Below are 22,128 nucleotides of genomic sequence, written 5' to 3' on the forward strand. Positions count from 1 at the left end.
ATTTTTTGAGATACCATCATATTTCTTCTCTTTATTTATAGATACGTTTGTTTAACATACTCAGGGGCTATCTAGGTGCTGGGGATGTTCATGATATTTATTCCTTTGTCTTTATGATAGTCTTTCCTGTTGCTGGCTAATGATACAACTATATGAACAGGAATTACAAGGAGGTCAGGACAAAAACAAACAGTCTGAGAAAAAATCCAGAAAGAAAAATCAGACTTACAGTTAGCATATCATCACATTTCATGTCTGGCATATCACCATCTTCACTCTTATTGTAGAACTTGCGGAAAAAATTGAATGCCACCACCGTATACAAGTATACGACTACTGCAAGTAATCCCACTGTTAGGACAAGCTGGAAGACAAAATTAAAGAGTGGATATAACACCACTATGGAATTATGACATATGATTTTCATAACAAAAATAAAAGGAAGGCAACAATCATCTGTATGTACTAGAAGAAGGAAAACTTCCTTTACTTTTTCTCTATTTTTTCCATATCTTCGTAATATTTTGTAATATACCTGCATATTTTCATGCATTCATCTGTTTTATTATTAAGGAAAACTATGCTATGGAAACACAATTAGAAAGACAAATCTTGTAAAATCTAGTGGATGCATACACAATCAAACAATCCAGAAGAATCTTATAAAACCCACAAAATCAGGCAAACATATCTGAAAGTTTACTAATAGTGCTACTATTGATTAACAGCTATTATATAACTGCAATATAGTATTTCTCCTAATACTGAAACAATTTTATTTACATCTGTGAAATCACATATATAACAAACTGCTCCTAATATTTTAATATCGACCTCAGAGAAGTAGCAACAAATTCTCCACTGCTCAAATGCATCACCATTAATAATTTTCCTTGAGCTTCATAGATAGTATTTGGAAGTGAACTGCAATAACTTAAAAAGTTCCTTATCATAAATAATGCTCCCCTACATCATAGATAATTTGTTAAAACTTCAGGACTAATTTTAAAATGTAAAATACTTCATGAGTTTCAGGTGCAGACTGACTTTTTTGCATTGTATAAAGTCAGAACTGAAGTTCCATCTTACTACAACAGCCCAGAAGTATAAACAACAACCCTTATGTTTCCATACCCAGACTCCTTGAATAAGAATCATATTAGCTTCCTTGCTGGAAGACATTCTAACAGCCCAAGCATGGCTTTTTAAAAATCATTATAAACTGTTTACAAAGGTCCTTTGAACTAGGAAGGTCATCAGTCTCAGGTTACATTAAATGCCATTCCTACAACAGATCTCAGTTGACCAAAGTCTTTGTAACTTTCTTTACTTAAATAAAAAATGCAATTTCCAATTTTATAGCTTCTTTAAGAAAAAAATTGTTATCAAAGAGCTGAGTTTCTCAAACAAGCCTCTAACATAAATTGTTACTGTGTACCAGCTGGAGCTTTCTTTAGATGAATCATGGAAAAATTTTAAATAGCAACTTTATCACGGTGTTACTCTTAACACCCAAAGACTGTCATACATCCCAGTCCCATTTCCTCATGCTTGTAGAATTCCGTTGGTAGTGTCCTCACCAGGATAAAAGAAAATTTCTGTTGTTAATCTGCAGAGCAGCTGAATTAAGTAATGAAACGATCTTTCCTGCGTACTTCTTAAGTAAAAACATTGAAAAGAGAGAAGAGTTGATACCTGTTTGCCATTGTGGGTCACTGATGACAGGATAGTTCGTAATGTCTTGAATCCCATTGCAATGTCAAGGAGATGAGCAGCAAAGAAAAAATTGTTGTAATGGCCAAGGACTGACATGGTCATGTACCATGCTAGATACAGGAAAGACTAACAGAAAAAAAAGTACATCACAAAATAAAATTCATGGCTATTATCTTTAATTCATTCAAAATACTAAGGGGAGTTAGAAATTGCTTGACAGTGCTTTTCTTCAAGTAGAAAACAACTTTACTTTTTTACATAGAATTTGCTAGATAGCTTTGAGAATTTTTGTGCAAAAGTACAAAATCAGCAAATAGAAAGTTCACAAGACATGTTCAAAATTGACATTTTCTAAATTTTGGCTGGTAAAAACCCATTTTGAAATGGCTCAATCTGTATTTTTTCATGTTTCTTTATGATTTTAATAATTTTTTATGAAATTCTAAATAATTACATTAAAATATTAAAGTCCTAAGTTGGTTAATGACAAATGGAAAAACTCTTTAAGCAACAAAAGGATTGTTATAATTTATTCAGACTACTAAAACTATTACTTAAATATGTAAGTATTATTTAAGTAGTTTACGAGCTATTGCTACAAATGTCCGTTTCATCTTTGCCACTATAATTTAATTTTCTTCGACTTAAAAACAAGCATGCATTTGTAAGAGAAATTATATTTCCCCCCTTAGAAAAAAAAAAACAAAAAACTAATTCTGAACCAACTCTAACTCTTTACCAATCACGCTGTTTGTAGATCTGGAGACTTATCATTCCACTCTTCCTGACTGAAGTCAGATTAAATGTCCATTCTCTGGCATTCCTAGTTCCAAAATCAATTGTTCCTTAACCATTTTTTCCACCAGTAATATAAGCTGAGTTAGGTAAGTGAATATTCCAAGACTCTTAATAATCATATGATGAATGACTTCTTAAACTACAAGGTATTTTAATAGTCAGTATTGCTTATCATTCCTTTTTTTTGGTTGTTTTTAAAGAATAATTTTACAAATTATTAAAATTAGTCTCATTCTGTGCCGCATCCTACTACCAGTTTCGGCAATACAAATTTTAGCAATTCCATGTACATTAGCCATATCAATCTGAATGTGCTCCAGGAATATTCAAGTGTCCATACATTTTATGAACCACATGCAAAATGGCAATTAGAATTTATATAGTCACTTTTCTAATTCTACAGTACAGTGCTTGCTCACTGCTCCTGCATAAAGCCTATCAGGAGGAGGGCTGGAATTGAAAAAGGTTCTGTAGACTAATAGTTAAGTATGTAGGAAAAGATTTTGGCAATGTCTTTTTAAGCTTCCAAGATTTTCTTCATCTGTGTAGTAAACTAAATATAATCCCTTTGAAGCACTTTGAGTTAACAAGTGTTTTTTAGAAGATTAATATATACCTGTTTGTGTGTATATATATATGGATAAACTTACATTATCAGTGAAAACAACTCCTAATTTCCACATCTGATACTTAACATCAATGGAATTGAGCCTGTAAAAAGAAATAAATTGCATTTTATATCAAAACACAATAGGAACATATACAATCTGTAGGAAGGGTATTGTCACATGAACACAAGAGACAACAGCTGATCTATTTCTCCAAAAGCTGAAATACATCAGAACCTTGTTCTAATTCACACTTTTACTCTGGACCTGTCCAAAAAAAAAATGCAGAAAAACTGGTTGGTGCACTGCAAGTGAAGCCTAAGCCAGAAATGCAACCTCACTGCAAAGAAGGCTAATGGTACCTGGCGCTCCGTGAGGAGAAGCACTGCCAGCAGGTCGAGGGGGTTGGTCCTGCTTCTCTACCTCAGCACTGGTAAGGCCACACCTGGAACGCTGAGTCCAGGTCTGGGTTCTCTGTTTCTTGGACAGTTTTTGTTGCTTTATTATATAAGCCAGTTAGTCTCTCCTACTGCTCTCCTCTCTTCAACAAACTTTTATATTCTACAGACCGATATTCTGAACTCTTCTCTCCAATTTGTTCACTTGCATTTCTTAATACCTTTAGGCATTAATTCTTGTCTTACTGTATCAACACAAATAAATGTCTCAACTTTTGGGTATTTTTTTCAATGGAAGTAAACCCCTTTATTTGCTTGAAGCATTTTTTTCTTCCTCTATAGAGAAGTGATACAGCTAACTTACCTAACAAGATGTATAACATTTTTGCCTGTAACTGTATCTTGTTCTCTCTAGTTTTTGACCTAAGTCTTTTTGGAAATGTTTGGATCATTTTTATTATATTTACATATTAAAAAAATTTCTAAACTAGGATCAAAATTCAGGAACAAATATATACAATAGCATGAAAAAGGTCATCTATTCTACTTTCATCCTTAAAATGCAAGTGAATTCATGAAGTGTAAACGAAAGAGAAGAGCTTCTGACAATGACTAAGCAAGCAGAAATAATGCTGGCAAGTGTCATACACCTATCATATATGAAAACACATAATACTCATATGCCAGATATCTATATAGAATTACCTAATGACTTAGATAGAATACCAAGAGTTAAACCCTGGTCTATCTAGGGGGTTGGACTAGATGATCTTTCGAGGTCCCTTCCAACCCCTATGATTCTATGATCAAGGTCTGATTTCCAAAGTTGTTAATTGTATAGCCGGAACCACTAACCACGAAGAAGAAATAGTTTTATTTGAGTATTACACTCCCATGGAATATTTTGTTGCATTTTCCATCTGTACTGAGAGAAAAACAGGTATCTGGTCTGGCCTCAGTCTGGGCTGCTTCCTGATGTCACAGGCAGAACCAGAGGCACTAGACCAAAATCCACACCAGGTTGTACCATTCTCCATTTATTTTGCCAAAAGGTTGTGCAGTAAGGGTTCAACTCCAGTGCTTTGCCCATCTTTGTCTTCATGGCGCTTTAAATCTATTTCAGATGTTGAACCTGCAATATGCTTAAATTTTAGTAGCTTAATTAGTGTTCATTTTTGAAACTGGTAAAAAGTGGATTCATGTACCTTCCTGAACCATATGGATTTTATGCAAATGGTTCTTTAAATTTCCATCACAGTTTATTTTCTCACAGCATGTTCATCTGTTATAAGTACAGGTTGTAATTTTCTTTTTTTTTTTTTTATTAACATATATAACATGGAGTAGATGTTAGAGATGTAACAAAAAACTGTCACCCTTCAGGCCTGATTCTGAAATTAAGTATTTCACCACCCTTCTACAAGTGATTCATTCTAGTCTGTTTTTTCAAGAGGATTGATGGAAACATTCTTTCAAATTTCTTCCCAAATATCAGCACAGAGAGAAGGAAAAGTAGTTTCATTTTCTTTTTATACCAACAATAAAAGTTATCAGAGAAATTAAGATAAAATTTCTAAACTCAAGCATGGGTCCTACAATCCAGCAGCAGGTAATAGAATGCACTTCTGCTAAAATTGTTTTTCTTAGTACTGCAATGCCACTGAATCCTTGGGTCTTGACACTGCACTGCAGGAATGTGATGCATTAGCTATGCTCACATCTAAATCTTCATACATAAATAACAGTGGAGTCTTGCACTTGTCTATAATGAAATATATTCACTTTATTATTTATCTTCAGAATTGATTTATCTTATATAGCTATACATAAAAGAGCAGCAAGAAACATCAAAGCTGAATGACAAAACTTGAATGTCTGATTTCAACTTACCCCCCAAAACCAACCAACCAACAAAAACCAACCAACAAAAACCCCAAACAATCAATTATACAAACAAACCAGAAGCAAATGCTTACACAGCAGATAGGGAGCTGTCCTTCTTTGGTTTCTTCTTTTCTCTAGCATCACTAAAATCAAGAGCAGCTTTGTCCATTCCTAGTAGTTCACTGATCCTGTCACGGCCATAGAATTCACCATATTTATCCATGACCTAAAGTTAGGAGGAATATTCAAGAGAATAAACTGGATAAACAAGGAGTTTTTTAGCCTGGTTTCTGAAGACAAGAAGTGTAACAAAAACATCTAGCTTTTTAATCCATTTGTTATGACATCAGTCAGTAATATCTTGTTTGCTACTCAACTGCAATCAATTCAATAGAGGCAAGAGGTGAGTGTCAAAGATACAATGTTCCTGCTCTTTTAACTCATGTAATAAAAGTGGTAAGAGTAACACAACCCAGCAGGAGAATAAATCAATCAATATCATCACTGACATAAAAACAATACACTGTGAGGTCATACAGGAAATAGATGTTTTCAATATCCTAGATACATTAAAACCTCTGATTAAAATAAGATTTCTCAAAGACAGTATTTGACCCTTATTAGTTAGTCCTTTTAAGAAAAAATAAAAACATCTGTTTAAAAAAGTTTTTAAAATAACCTGCATATCTTGATTGGGAATTTAGTTTGTTTTGTTTGGTTTTTTTTGTAGTAGTGATGAAAAAAATGTCCTCACTTATTAAGTAGCTCCATTGCATAGTTTTATAATCTTTTTTTTGTTACTTAATGATGTAATGAAACTATAATATACATAGAATGTGTAATAATCAAAATATTATGAACAGAGAGTTACAGTTAGAATTATTTTAAAGTAATTCAAACCATTGCCCATCTCTTTCTTACAAAACTTAACATGTTTCATATGAAACTTTTCTGGAAATTAACATTTACTTGGTTTCATTCTCACTGAACACATAGCTCCTTCCTAAATGTTACCTGCCTCTTCTCATTTCCCAAATTATTCTCAAGAAATACAAAGTTTTGGATAATAAGTTCATAATCAAATGTCTCCTGTAGATGAGGTGGCATTTTATCAGTTTTTTAATAAGCAATGCTTTAAATTTTTATTGATGTTTTTGCAGATTTTTAGAGATTTTTTTGCCACATGCCTCAAAACAGTGCTTCATGACTATGGATCATTCACTAGGCTGGGAATTTAAGCATGTTTATACATAAATATATATAAAAGAAAATATTCTTTACAAAATACTTTATTTGTTTTTTAACTTCATATATATATTTAAAATTAAACCTTACCTTTCTTTTCACAAATTTGTCCCAGTAGTTATTTGGAAAAGACCTAAAAAAGCCAGATAAACAAGATTATATTTCAGACAATCATGAGAAGATGCAGCAGTTACTAAAATGTCATACAAGTGCACACTCTTTCAGTTTCTGTGAGGCTTTTTTTTGGTTGCTTTTGCCAGCTAGTAATTTGTGCAGTCACTGGAATAAAAGTTGCCAAACGGCAATCAGCCAGGAGAATAAGTCTGAATAAGTTCCTAAAGGAGAGCCTTCAAGAGACATTAAAACAATGCAAAGCACAGTTCACTCTCCAGGTCACAACAACACAATCACGACTGTGCTTGCCAAAAAAATACATCACCATTAATTTTTTTTCTTTGTGGAACAGAATTTTTTTAAGCAAAAATGTGGGAATGAATATGATTTAAAATAGTAAATATTAGCATAATGGGGGCCTGAAATATTTTTGTATATCCTTGCTGGAAATATATGCCTCACAATTGTTTATTTCAGACAAGCTGGATGATCAGCTATATAATGATGCAGATTGATGCAAAATTCCTTGCAAAGCTTTAAAGAGACAGCATAAATAAACACTCACTGTGTGTTGATTACAAGTCTATCCCACTGTCCCTTAATATCATCTTCTGATGGCTGTTCAGTTATATATAGCCCGTCAAATTCCAATTTCCTTGCCACTTCCTTTTCTCTTTTAAAAATAACCAGTGGGACCTATAGTTGAAAAAAATAAATCAGGAATTTAGAATGCACTGACATGTCTGCAATTTTCATGAAAAGCTAGTTGTTATGAAAAATTAACTATGAAAACTGACCAAAGCAAAAATGGTATTTAAAAATAATTAAAAGACTTGACAATTTCCCAGAATACTGCAAAGGTACAGATGCACAAGGATTAGGTTATGACAGAATTATATAACTACAGCGTACTACACTGTTGTAAAAAGGTGACCAAAAACCCTGAAAAGAGAATCTTCGAAAAACAAAATAGTTTTTCCGTGCTATGGAGTTATTAGAGCTAGTCAAGTGAAAGAGAGCCAAGTCCCAAAATATTAATTTGGGATCATACTTGTGGATTGCAGTTTGATACCCAGAGGTGTTAGAAGTTGCCTTTCACTTATTAAAGAACTACTGAGGTTTCACAATGGGAAGCAAAGTAGTTTCCAAGCAGAGAGCAAAGAAAGACTCAAAGCAGTAAAAAGAAAAATTCTTAGATCACATTCACATTCCATGTTCTTGATTTGTGCTCTGTAGTTCTTAGCCAGCAGCTGAAAAACCTAAGGAGTAAGGATCAGACAATCTACAATTCTCTTTCAAAAGCTGGATGGCATTTAAAGGTACATTCTGAGAAGGCAGATGTAAGTAGTGGTCCCTGTGGCGTGAATTTTTCTTAGAAATCTGTTACCAGCAAAAAATAAACCCTACACTTGCCTGGAATTATTTTACAGGTCGCCAAAATTCATCTGCTCTGCATTATCCACCTTGACAGTATTACTAGTCAGGACTGAACATGAGTATACTGAAATAGTAATAATAAATTTAGACTACTCAGGCAACATGGTGATCGCATTAGATACTATAACAATAGTTTCAATCTTATTTTCAGACAACTAATTGAAAAGAAAAAATAGTGGATTTCATGCACAGCAGTCTTCAGAAGCAAACATATCATACGCAGACCTGCAAGCATGAAGATTTTTAATTTTGAAAGCAGTGCATCTCCAAAGACAGAGACTGAAACCATATTTGGTCTTTTCTTCAGGGTTTTGAAATTGGAAAAACAGCAATTCATCATGGCAAATAATGATAATAATGTCTTTACCTTCTAGTTAGAGAATAATTGTAGTTTGAAAACACAATATCAGAAAATAGCATAAAAAGTCACAGTGGGGGGGGGAAGCAGGAGAAGAGGACATCCCAAAAGCCAGAAACCTAAGCTTTCATGCTGTGTGCCAACCAGTGAAATAGGTAAACACGGTTTAGTATTTATTGACCTGCAGAGATATTGAGGGTACAGATGAAAATCAACCACTTAGTACAGCAGTTTGATGACCAATTGCCTCAAGTATAAAGGCAGATTGTATCTTTTTTTAGCATGGAAAATGTATTATCCATTAAAAGAGGAAAATAAAAATATTAAGGGTCATATAAAAGCTTAATAAACAGATCACACCTGTAAAGACAAAGGAGCAGTTGCACTGCATGACAGCAAAGGTCCATTTAATTTAGTAGTATCTTACACTTAGTTTTTGCCTTGGGAAAAGTATAAAATTGGGGGTAGCATCCCCTAGATATACTCTACCCAGCTCCAGAGATTTAGGTCATTTGTTCTTCCTAAACCAGAAGTAGCATTTAGCCAACAAAGGTGGCATCTTTATTTCTTACTTCCCTAATACAGATCTTCAGCAAGATATTCCCTTAAAGGAGGCTTAAGTTCCTGCCAAAACACTACCATCAGAGTGTGTATGAAAAGCAGGCACTGTCTATAGCCACAACATGCAGTAGCAGTAGTCCAAAATGCTGCTTGCTTTTCAAATGACTCAGCTGATAAACTAGTAACACAGGCACTGTCATCTAGCTTCCTCTATCTATATGCCTTCACAGCTTGTATTTGACAGCCACATGTAGCTTCTGATATAATTACTGCTGTAATTGACTGGCTGACACAGTGACAGTGCAAATGCTGATCCTATGATCCAGCATCAGCCCAGAAAAACCAGGCTCTGGCCAGTAACTTTCTGAATCCCCACATCACCTAACACACAATTTCTGTGTACATTACACTAAGAGAACAGTGTTTCTTTACATGGTCCCTCAGTCTGCTTAAGCAAAGCTACTATTACTTTGTTAAAATTTACTACTCCTAGGATTAAAAAGTTGGGAGCTAGAACAACAAAAAAATAATTCAGTTTTTCTTACTTTCAGACAGTAATACCCTATGATGCAGAAGAATGAGATGACTGTGTGTAGAATGGCCAAAATCCTCAGTGTGGGCTCCATGTAGCCACTGCTTTCTTCCAGGACATAATACACTGCAACGACCCTCTCAGTGTCACTCTCCAGGCTGTTTAACTTGATACTTTCATCAACAGATACCACAGGAACTTCCTTTTCTTCTGTCACAGCAGAGGTGGAGACCTGTTTAAATCACTTAATCTTAATATTGCAGCTGTATTCCTTTGACAGAAGCTAAGTATTATAACTGAAAACAGTACTACAGACATCATAATTGTGAGGAAATAAATATTTTACATAAAAATGTCTACAGAAGATATCTCACAGAGATCCAGTTACACCAATCTATGGTTTTGTTTTGTTTTCACTCTGTCTATAGTAGCAAATTTGGGCAATACTGAATTTCATCACCTCAATTCAAGAAAGGACACTGCCCTCTCAGAACAAAACCAGTCAACTCCTGACATTCCCACATGTAGTCTTTATCAGCAGGGCTCTGCCAGAAACTAATTTGAGTCTGAACACCCTAGGGCTGTAGTATTAATACTAGAAGTTTTGACAAAGATGACCAGTGATATTCCAGGCAACTTGAGATTTTGTGATTTCTCCTTGTTGCACACTCTCTCAGGGGAGCATTATGGCACAAGAAAAAATCTCAGTTGACAGGTATTAATTTAAGTTGCCAATAAAGGCTGGGCTTGTCTGAGTTACTGTACTGTGAAATGGAGCATCCGAGGTATCGGTGTGCTTTCAGTGTGTTGCCTCCATCACAGCACAAAACTTTGTAAATAGCTATTTGTGTACTGGAAGTCTATGGAAGTCTATTATTACTTCAGAAGTCTATTATTACTGCACGCAAACACTTTAGCTCTCACCCTGTTATATTTCTAAAGTGGCAGTATGAAGCAAGCATTTAATCAGTTAAACTAGGCAGTTTTACTGCCGCATACTGTCTACAAAACCTGAATGTTTTTCAGTATACAACATAAAAAATAATATTTTGACAAGTTCACCTTATAGAAAAGCAGGATGAAGTTGATGGCAAAGGCAACAAACAATGCCAACATCCTCATGTTGTAAAAGTTTCGTGCAAAGTAATTCTGAAAATAGAAACAGAACATAAATACACTTCGCCTAAAAATGATACCACAATCATTATCACATTGTTGCTTCCTACAAAGCTTTTAAATAGAATTATAAATAGGAAAAAAACAAAACAAAACAAACAAACAAACAAAAAAACAGATTGAGTGATGTATTGTACAAATTCTCTCCTACTCCATATATGCAATAACGGTTAAGGGACCATTTATTCCACTCCATGCAGAAAGGAATGAAGGATTTCTAATTGTCTCTTACGTTTTTTTCATAATCCTTTTAATACCCTTAGAGACAACACAGAGAAACACTAATATAGAAATCTCTGTATTCCCTGTACCTCAATATTGATGCATACGGCAAATTGTTACATTTACCAAGAAACAAAAACATCTGCATGTAAGTTTATTTAAATTTTTTCTGTTCCAAAATCAATTGCATTTTTACAAGACCAGAAAAAACTTCATCAGTGAACTAAGTACCTTGAGAAGAAAGCTTCTCAAACATGATACTATCAAAAAGATTGCAAAAATGTACCTTTTCCCTCCCTGACAATCCAAAACACTTTGTATCACACATTTTGAATGCTTTAACTCTCACATGGGAATTCTTCCATTTTTTCTGCCCTAACTAAAGATTAGTATTAGTAAATTATTAAATGAGACTTTTAGGAGAAAAAATTAATTAAATTCACATTACTGCTACATGATTACCCTAAAAAGTGAATCTGAGCTCAAAAGCAAAACGTAAAAGACCTACTTCCTTCTTAGGAGAAACTGGAGTTTTGTAGTTTTGCTATGCTAGGTGTAAGAACTAGGTTGTTCCTACACAACTGTATGTACTAGATATATAGCAAAACTGTACTTCTTTTTGCTTTGCATTTCAGACTAGCATCACAGAATGTGTGGAATTCCCTAGATAATAAAAGCATGGATTTAAAATAGTTCTACAGCAAAATCAGGCATATTTTACTGAGACATTCTCAGATAATTGTACTACTCTAATTAGTCTTATTTTTACAGGTTTTGAGAAGTTTCTCAAAGAATAATTTACTATTTAAAGAGTAAAATCTGTAATGGATTTTCTTAGTTTTAGTCTAAGCACTGTACCTTAATAAATTCTTTTTATAGGAGAGTTTACCATTTCCCAAAGTTGTTTCTTGGGGAAAGACAAATCCTACAGGCTCAAAAAGCTGCTGTGAAAATTTGGGACATTTTATTGACCTAAAAATGCATGGCTCTTTTCCAGTGATGGACAGGAATCTCTGGATTTCCGACAACAATTTTCTTCCTAAGAACTAATCTCATCTATTGAGTTATTTGTGTGTTTCTTTTATCTAACATTCCAGTTAAACCTTTGCCTCTATGTCCTTTTTTATGGATTATGGTGGACAGAAATGAGGTTCATCAGATGCAAATTTGTTTTTACATTGGTAAAATAATATGGTGGTTCATGTCCCTGCCAAAAGCTAAAAACATAGTCTAGAGAACAGTTTACCAGCAGCTTCTGATGGTATGCAATTATTTTCTTCCAGAAAGCTGATTCCTGAACTTCTGGTTCTCCATATCTGTGAGTATGAAGTTGTCTTAATTTCTGCTTCCCTTTCTCTTCCTTGATTTTCTCGTCTTTTTCTCCATCTTCTCCTCTTGGGACACAAATGAAGCCAAAATAAGTTCATAAATTTGCTGAACCAAAAATTAAAGTCCATCGTTTTAATGACACTCAAGTGGTGAGGACTCATGCAGTTCACAGACATGAATAACATGGATACAGACTGCTTTTCAGCTCAAAGAGTTGGCACGGATGAAAATGTGGTTAAGACCGGAGATAATTAAATATATTGGTTTTGCACCTTGAAGTGAGGATGATAATTGGTAGAGGTACATAAACCAAAAATAAGCCAACCTTATTACCCGAGTGTCTGCTTTGTAACTGTGCAGCTAACACTTGTGCTGACAAACAGCTGTAAGCTGACAGCTCTATGTCTGTATGAGTGCCTACATGTCTAATTACTCCCCTTCAACCTTGGACACTTGAACTCTCTGGGTCCCACAAAGGTTGCAGAAAATTTTGGTCATTCTTGCATTTTCAAGATAAACCTCAAGTTTTAAATTCTGTACTTCATCCCACATGAGGAATTAGGAAGTACCCACTCCAGAAGGAGACAGGAATAAGAAAGCTTGACAACATTAGATGTAAGATCATCACCATGTTTGCCTGATTACAGAAAGTCACAGTTGGTGGGCTGCATGATCCAAGAAACTTTGAATTATCTTAGAAGTTAATCTGACCTGACAGCGTGACAGATGAAAGGATCACAGAAGTCCATTTGAAGCCAGACCAGACTGAAAGCCAACTTTTAAGTTGCATTATTTATTTCTCTGTATCTATCTAGAAACAGAATAACTGATGTCCTAAGCTGCTTCTCTTACTAGAACACACTCCACAAACTTCCACTTGAAAGTTTGTATTATGTTAGGAGTGGCTTCAGGTCAGCAAAAAGTGCCAAGCACTGTACTCCTCACAGAGCATACAGACATCACCGCAACTCACAGTCAAGTGGAGCAATCAACAGTGAAGTGACCTTCCAAAGTCACTCTCTTTCACAAAGTTACACTATAAAATAAATCCACATTACAAAGAGTGACGCAGGAAGAGAAAAATTCATACTCTCGGAATAACGCTATTTACATGGCATTTTCTTGAAAATGTGCACAGTTGTGGAGGATGGTTAAAAGAAGTTCTGACTTTGGAACATGAATGGACACAAAATTAAAGACAAAGAAATAAATACAAATCAAGATGGCTTTTTTTTCCAGTGAAACAAACCACATTTCACAAGGTCACAGGTTAAATACATACTCTGCTTTTTCAGGTTCAGATTTTGTTTCCTCCTTCTCTTCCTTTTCATCTTCTTTCACCTGCTCCTACAGAAAGTCAGATTTTAAAAAGTGTCTAAAACTATTGTATAGTACAGAGTTAGTTAAAAGAATGCACAGTGCAGAATGTTAGGCTTTAAAATAAAATTAAAAAAAAACAACACTTGAAACTCAGAAGATGATCCTCCAATTCAGATTAATGAAGAGACACTTTAATGCTGAATTGAAAGCAAATCAGAACACCATGTACTTAGACAAGTGCCTGGGAATTCAAGTTTATGATGTCAGAGAGATGAAACACCAGTAATTATATGTGATTCCTTAAAAAAACATATCACAAAACTCAGGAAAATATGGATGGAAGCTTTGCTTTGTTTCAAGACTATACATAACATATAAAAGAGAAATATAGAGAGAATATCTAAAAGATAGAGTTACCTGGATTTTTTCCTGCACCTCAGGCATTGGAGCTAAGGAGGGAGTGCTGAGTAAATCACTCAAGCCAGCATTTGGATTGTGAGGGATCAGTTTATACTGTCCACCTTCTCGCTTCAAATCCAAACCAAATATATCTGAAAGGAGATCACTCTCTTCTGATAAAGTCCTCAGATCTGTCAAGTCTTCTGAAGGCAATGCAGCTTCTGTTGGCTTCCTCTCCCCCTCTTCTCCTTCACCACGGACCTCATCCTGAGTGGGATCTGGCATATTAGCTAACAATTCAGCCACCTTGATTTTCTTTGCTCCTTCTACAAGGCTTCCTCCAAGCAGCAAACTGCATATGATGCGAAAGAAGCCCCGGACAACACTAGAAGCAAAATGTAGTAAGCCCATCAAAATGCTCCAATAGGAAGAGAACAAAGCCATGACCATGTCCTTCATGGTCATTTTCTTCACTTTTTTCATCTGTTTCTTTAGGCTCTTCATGGTCAGCATTTTCATAAGAGTCATTAAATTATACTTGAGAGCTACTAATGCCGACTTCATGGTCACAAGAGAGAAGAAACCCATTCCAGGATCCTGTTCCTCAGGGTTATCTTTCTCATTTTCCTCTTTATTTGCTGACCTTTCATTCAGATCTGACTCAGAGATCTGGGCAGCCAGTTGCATTTCAAAGATGGTATCCTCACAGAAATTAACAAAAAGCTCCATCTTTTCTTTCTCCCCACCTTCATTTACAACATCAAATATAAATTGCCTCTTTGACTCTTTTACTTGAGGTTTCTCCCACTGAGTCCGACTTGACTCACTTATTTCAAAATAAACTCGTTCAATGCGCTTCGCACTGCCCATGATTTCTATGCGTCCAAGGAAAGGCTGAAAGTAATTCAACACACTCTCTGAAAGTTCAAGAAAAGTCTGCAAGCGGGTATCATGGGGCATGTGTTCTGACAGGTTGGTCAGGAGAACAGCAACATTGAAACCAATGTCTTTGGCAGGTTCGTGGAATCGCTTCACAAACTCCTCATAGTCCAAAGTCTCATTCTCATCTGTTTCAGCACATGACAGCAGAAACTCAGTTTCAGACTGTGTGTAATGCTTATGGCTTTCCATCGCCTTGTGAAAATCCCTCTTTGAAATTATCCCTTTACCATCAGGATCATATTCTTTGAATGCATCAGAAGACGTCAAATCCTTCAGTTTTAAGAACATATCAAAAAACTTCAGAATCATCTCCACATTGTTGGATGATTCCACGAGCATATCAACCATCTGCTTGCCAATAGTTCCATTCACGACATTACCTAGATGAGACGACATGAAGTTAGAGATATTGATAGCAGCAAATGTTCTGGCAAAGAAAAGAGTATAATAATCACTAGTGAAATAATCAGACAGTGAGAACGATCAATTATTGGCTAATACACTCATGTGAGAAAGCTAGCTGTAAAATCAAAAATCTTTTACGAATAGAGCTACCATAAGACTTGGAAAAAACACAAGCAAATAAGTATTTGCCATTAAAGAAAGGAAGAACTAACAAGCCCTACAGAGAGACATCTGTTACATTTAATATAGTAGTAAACATGAGGCAGCATACTATGAATTTTACTATAGTGCAACATATACAGAACTAGCATCACATTAGTTCAGATGAGAAGCTCAGTAGGCTCCTCCTGAAGCATAGTCTACAATACTAAGAATTTGTTTTCCTTGCCCATGACCTGCTATAAAGCAAAGCAGTAGCAATGCATGCTACACTGCAACCTATGCTGCATTTACTGTCCTCTCATTTCTCTCAAGAAAATAAATGCAATGAGATAAGCAAAAAGGGGGGAAAAAAGAAAAAAAGAAAAAAAAAAGAACTTTGGATCTTCTATGTGTCTGGTTAGTCTAGTATTTGAAGCATTAATACAATACCGTAAAGGAGCTAGGGAAATGCGGCGGAGCAAGGGGCCGGGATGCCATGATGGTCACAAGTAACAGCCTTTATTATTAGGTTACGTCGCATTCTTATACCTTTTTCTCCTGTCCCCGTGCCTTACGCTTCCTTCCCATTGGTTAGCAGCTTCTGTTCATGCATTCTATCTTACTTTGTGATAGGTTACAAGTTTCTTAGATTTTCTTACAAGAATGTCAACACAAATCCGTATCTCTCTCATACCTTCTTTTCCCCCAAACATGTTTTTCTCTAATGGGCAAGGGCACAGCTGTAGTGTGTCGAGATCAAGGCCGCCTGCGGCCCGTAGCTGATGCCCACAGGGAAATAGTATTTCTTGATGATGATCCCATTATCTGAAAAAATATTATTTCAGGTACTAGCTATAAAGGACCTAGTCACTAGGGGAATCAAAGCCTGTTTTTTATGGCTAGGATCACTACCAAAATAAATACATTGTAGTAAAGGTTTTAATAAAATTACTAATAAATTATTCACTTCCTAGAACTCAGGATTACAGCTTCATTAGTAAAAAAAATTTTGACATAAGCCAAAAGAGAAGCCAAGTTCTTGGGAACAAAGTAAAACTTCTGCCAGAGCTGGATTTTCTACAATTCTGACATTCAGAATTAATACAAACTTTATCAACTACACTATGTAAATGTCCCATTTGCTTTAACCCCTAACAACTCTTCTCAAAAGTGTGCCATGAAAATTAAAAACCAAAAGGAAGGAGGAGCATTATTTCTCACATGAATAAAGTCACAAGGGTAAAAACTTTTGTAGAGCTACTGTGAAAGTGGATTCAAAAAAAAATTTTAACTACCTTCCAGCATAGACAGCAACATGACAACCATATCCTTCTGAAGATCCATTAATTCCTTCAGTAATTCAATTTGACTGGAATCCTAAATAATTAACACAATACATAATAAGATATCCATTAACTTCTTTGACATTTATATATGTGCACGCGTATTTCATCTTGTAAAAATTATTAATTTAGAAATTAAAAAGCTAGTAGTGTCAAAGCTGGTACTACAGTGAAAATACATTTAATTGCTTGATTACTGACAGTGCTTTTACAGGATCAAACATTTACATGATCATCTGTTTAGAAGACAGTAATTTAATAAAGACGAAGTGAAAACTTAAGGTGAAAAATAAATTTAAAACAATAACTGGGTATGTCAAGCTCACAGACGATGCCTATGTAATCTTTCATGTCAGCTAAAATATTGTCGCTTTTCAAGTTTACAGCTGTGAAGACTTGTAAAAATAAAGGCTGCAACACATAGAGCTCAAAGTGTAGCACGATTCAAAGTGACTGTTTCCATTATAAGTCACTGAACTTTTTTGGGGGGAGAAAGAAAAGTTGAAATAAAATTCCAAATATTCATGAAGTTCCATTAGTTTATCCTTAAATAGATACAATATCGATTCCTTTGGCCATCTTTTATCTCATTTGGCTTATCAAGTTTACTGCTTTGCTTCAACCTGGATTCTATCTGGACAGATTTATTCAACTACTTAATTTCTTCCTCAGTGATACATTATTGCATCATGCTGTTGATAAGGCATTGCTTGACTTCAGTGATTAGTACAACAAATACAAGGTATTTTATGGCAATCTGGATCTTGGACTAAAAACAGCACAAGTTGGAAAAGCTTTTTAACTTATTCATCTTATAAGTTTTCATTATAAATTTTCTTACCTAAAAAGTTGCTTCAACCTGGATGACCTTTGTTAATTTGTTTTGAAAACTTTACTTTCATTTTCTAGTACAAGACTAGAGAAGGAAAATCACAAAAAATCCCAACCCCAAAAACCGAACTCCAAGCAAAGTAGAGAATCAGTTTTGTTCCTATTTAAATCTTGCTTCAAAAGTGCTTTTTAGAAAAAAAAGTTAGTCATTTAAAAAGTAAAGCAAAAAGATACCTGAGACAGCTTCATCTGCATGTGGGCAAACACATGAAGAAAACCAACTACAGCATCCCATAGCCTGCTGTGTGCCAGACTTTGTTGATTGCCAGTACAAGGTCCCTATTGTTCAGACAACAACAACAAAATAAAATAAAAGCAGAGTTTATTTACAAGACAGTAAAAAGACATAGGAAGGAAGATAAGAAAGACAGACAGTGCATGCTGGGGGTTGTCCTTTAGAAACTGCTATGAAAAATTAAACATATATAGAATTATCTATTTAATGACACCACTGACTGTAAGCAATACTTACTCCTTATAATCCTTCTCACTCTGTTTTAGCCAAGTCCTAATTTACTAATTCAGAACTACATAAAGTATATCTGTATGTAACTTTAAACTGCAAATGCTAAAGGGGTAGAAATTTTCAACCTGATTCTTTCCTATGTAGTTGTGCAAACCAATAATAATTTTCCAGAATATTAATGCAAAATTGGTGTAATGGATTGGAAAATAAGACTCCTGACTTTTTTTCCCCCAAAGTGTATTCTAGCTGTTGTAGAACAGTGTGACAGAGAGTATTCTTCCAAAAATTCCAGCTTCTGAAAAAGCAGGAATAGAAAACCTTTTGAAGCCTCAAAGGATAACAAAACCTTTACCACCTAGCATTGCTGCTTGTGATTTGCTGAATGTGTATACATTAAATGCATGTATGCATATGCATATAAGCTGCCACTACTCATATTTATTCAGTCGTGTTCTATCATATCTCATCCTCCTGAACGATATAATACTATTTTCCTAATGATTTTCATTGGAACTCAAACAATACAATAGACACCTAACAGTCTAATGAGATTCTCCCTAAACTGCTTGTTATATGCAGAAACAAACTGTATATTGTTAACTGATTTACATGGGGTATTAATTAAGAAATAAATTACACTGGATTCCTAGCATATCATGGAATAATTGCTATACTGTTGTATTGACAGAACTGATCTTAGTCTCATTTATTGCAGAGTCCACCTCAAATGTAATGTATTTGAAACAGCATTGATGCCTTAAAACAGCCATATTCCTGGCAGAAAATAAAATCTAATGTTTTGTTGACTAAATAGCAAATATATTTTGCATTGACCTTAGTTTTTCAGTGGATTAAAAGTGAGTATTTTAAAGTGGATAACACTACTTGCAGTCTAGGCCATATTAAACAAAATAAAATAACCTCTGTTATCTTGCATACAACAAAGGACGATTATTTACTATGTGAATTCAACTAAATTGCTAAGATTCCAAAAGAGTGGTGAAAGCTATAAATTTATTTCAAAACTTCATTTCCTACTTAAAAAAATGCACTAAAATAATGCTGAAGCCTAAACGCATTTATATTCTGTTTCTGTCTATATCCTATCTAGCTACCTTATGTCTTCATGCCAGAAATATGATTAATTTTCTTCCAAATCCATAAAATTCCAATGAAACTAATTTACCTGGATATACTCTGTAAGAGTATTGAAAACTTGTTTTGCAACCTGGATGGCTTTGGAAAAATTTCGTTGTCCTTGCTCATCAATAACATCCTTCCCAGAATAATACCAATAGAAATCACTAATGGATTCCTAAAAAACAGTTGTGAGAAGCACAGAAATTATGTAATTAATTGCCTATAACAAGTTATTCACCAAGACAAGAAAAATAACAAAGGTTTTTTTAATTACTCTTCCCTGCCCTACCCTCACCCCCCCTCACCCTTGAGTTTCATCCCAAGGGAATAAATCTGAAAACAAACTGAAATAAATAATAAAAAACCCAACAACATAACACAACAAACTTTTAAATAAATAAACATTTAGAGCTGTGTGTATCTGCTCTTAGAAATACAACCACATGCATTCTGAAAAGGAGTACTCAGTAGCACTACTTTGCTGCGTGCTGCTCACTAAATGATCTCTATACTCCATGCTTGACACCTAGTCAATAGTGGAAGCAAATGTTTTGTGTGCATGATTCCTCTTTCCATTTCCCCGAAAGGCGAGCTTATTAAAGTTTCAACAAAGCAAGTAATGGAATGACAATAATAGTATTGTCCCTACGACTTCTACAGAATGCATAAAGATAAAAAGCAACTTTGATAACAGCAACTGAAAACCCACCAAATTTCAAAGCCTGGAATTCTCAGATCAATAAAAAAAATGGCTAAAGGGAAAACTGAGTAGATAAATGAAAAAACAGGCACAACAAATATATTATTATGCACAGTAATTTTCAGAAAGATGACAATAATAGGTAAAAATTATTAACCTTTATTGCAAAATAAATTTTCATGTCTTTCACATGCTCCAATCTGGAAACAAATTAGATTTTTTTTTTAAATTACTTTCTATTGGGTTCTGACAACGTAAGGTTTTCCTATTTAAAGATTAGGGAAAGAATTCAAATTAGAGGTTTGAAGGGTTTATAATCTAGCCTTTTGTTTTTACTTTTCACCATTTTTTTTCCTCCTTAGAAAATGATGTGCTGTTCTTATACTTCACTCCATGCCACCCATACAGCAGCCCAGAGTTCAGACAAAAGCAGAACACAGAATAAAAAGCAGCTGGCTGAAGCTTAACTTGAACAATACAAAACAATTCTCAGTCACAGGGTAGACTAGGTCAACAACTGCCTGATGGTGTACACCGGTAACAGCATATAACTGCCCTCTCTCTGCTCTGTTGCTTAACAGACTCCATCTCATTATTGCATACAACGGCTGAAATCAGTCTTTCAAACTTTTGCCTCTTTCGACTCTCACAGTACAAAGTAATAACTCTAATCAGCAGAGAATTACAGCCTCTCATCAACATAGGCTGCAGTTACCAGAATAAATGTCATGGCAAATTTGGTAACTGAACATCTTGTGATAAGGATGAAGTGGGATTTTGCTGTAAACAGAACTTTTGCAGCAGCAAACCATGTATTGCTAGAGTAAATTCCAGAGAAATTAAGAAATTCTGTGTTTCTACATAAAAACTTCTGCTTTATGATTAAAATATATGAAATAATTAATTTTTTTAGAAAAGGTAAATATTTTATAGATGCAAGTCATTATTGCAATCTAGCTGATTGGTATATGAGTTAACCTACCTGAACTCTTAATAAGTAATCCACAGTGGAAATGATAATATTAACAGTTGTGTTGTTACCAGTCTGAGTTCTCAGGTAATTCTGAAAATCTAAAATTTCAAATAAAAGTTTAATTTTAATTTATGAATCTGTTAAAGATTTACAAGACTGCAAATTAACTCTGATTTAACCTGACGTAGGAAAGTACAGCTTAAAGGAAGGGATTTTAAAAATACATATATTTCTTTTTTTTAGCAACAAACCATTTTAAGCGTTTCAGCATTATACTGCAGAGATCACATACCAGTGAACTTCTGAAGCCAGAAGCTTGATTATCTGTTTCATCTGTAGAATTTAACTTGGTCTTATTTTCATCTAATTTGTGAGTAATTTTATGTTTTTAGAACTCCATCAATATAATTACATCTGATCTGTATTTTAGCAAGCAAAACCAAAATTAAATAACATGATTATATAATTCCTGACTACAAAGTCATATGTCCAATGGCTTAAAAATACTGGCGTTTTTTCTTCTTATTTTTCTTCCCTAATAATGACCAGAAAACACAGGGAAACCTTTGAAATTCTGTATTTTTTAAAATAGATGCTACTTCTTCAAGAAAGGTATTCTGTATGTTATAATTTCCCATACAATTATAACTGACATTAAAGCCAAATAGTACACACCAGAAATCATGCAAATTCCAAAGAACAATAAATACATCTTCCTGTTATATTTTTCCTCTAAATCTTCACTGACTAGAAGTTATAAACCATGTACATTTTCATACATAAACATACCTTTTCTAGTAGGTCAAGATCCAAAATTCATCATTTTGGAAACCATAACTTTTTTACAAAGGTAAAGCTGATTAAAAAACCTGCCAATCTAATTCCACTAAATATTTTCCTTTCATGTGCACTCTGGCAGCTACTCCACTTTTCATAATATTTTATGAAGGCTGCCAAACATTCAGCAACAAAGAGCTTTTATCTTTATTTACCATCACCTTTGCTTAGCTGCCTGGCAGCCTGCCCACAA

The 22,128-nt window shown here is 34.5% G+C and overlaps 1 protein-coding gene across 1 annotated transcript in view; it reads right to left on the minus strand.

Annotated features, from left to right (window-relative positions):
- Positions 1-22,128, minus strand: part of RYR2 (ryanodine receptor 2) — a 375,829-nt gene that overhangs the window by 9,963 nt on the left and 343,738 nt on the right. Inside the window, exons 88-102 of the mRNA XM_051615046.1 lie at positions 21,108-21,196; positions 19,472-19,600; positions 17,994-18,098; positions 16,881-16,962; positions 14,116-15,419; positions 13,661-13,725; positions 12,296-12,443; positions 10,714-10,800; positions 9,665-9,883; positions 7,329-7,459; positions 6,740-6,782; positions 5,497-5,630; positions 3,165-3,225; positions 1,696-1,842; positions 230-364 (exon numbers count right to left, since the gene is read on the minus strand). Of these exons, the coding sequence (XP_051471006.1) occupies positions 230-364; positions 1,696-1,842; positions 3,165-3,225; positions 5,497-5,630; positions 6,740-6,782; positions 7,329-7,459; positions 9,665-9,883; positions 10,714-10,800; positions 12,296-12,443; positions 13,661-13,725; positions 14,116-15,419; positions 16,881-16,962; positions 17,994-18,098; positions 19,472-19,600; positions 21,108-21,196 (2,879 nt within the window). The remainder of the gene's footprint in view (positions 1-229; positions 365-1,695; positions 1,843-3,164; positions 3,226-5,496; positions 5,631-6,739; positions 6,783-7,328; positions 7,460-9,664; positions 9,884-10,713; positions 10,801-12,295; positions 12,444-13,660; positions 13,726-14,115; positions 15,420-16,880; positions 16,963-17,993; positions 18,099-19,471; positions 19,601-21,107; positions 21,197-22,128) is intronic.

The sequence above is a fragment of the Apus apus genome, chromosome 3 (assembly GCF_020740795.1).
Source record: "Apus apus isolate bApuApu2 chromosome 3, bApuApu2.pri.cur, whole genome shotgun sequence".
Classification (NCBI taxonomy): Eukaryota; Metazoa; Chordata; class Aves; order Apodiformes; family Apodidae; genus Apus; species Apus apus.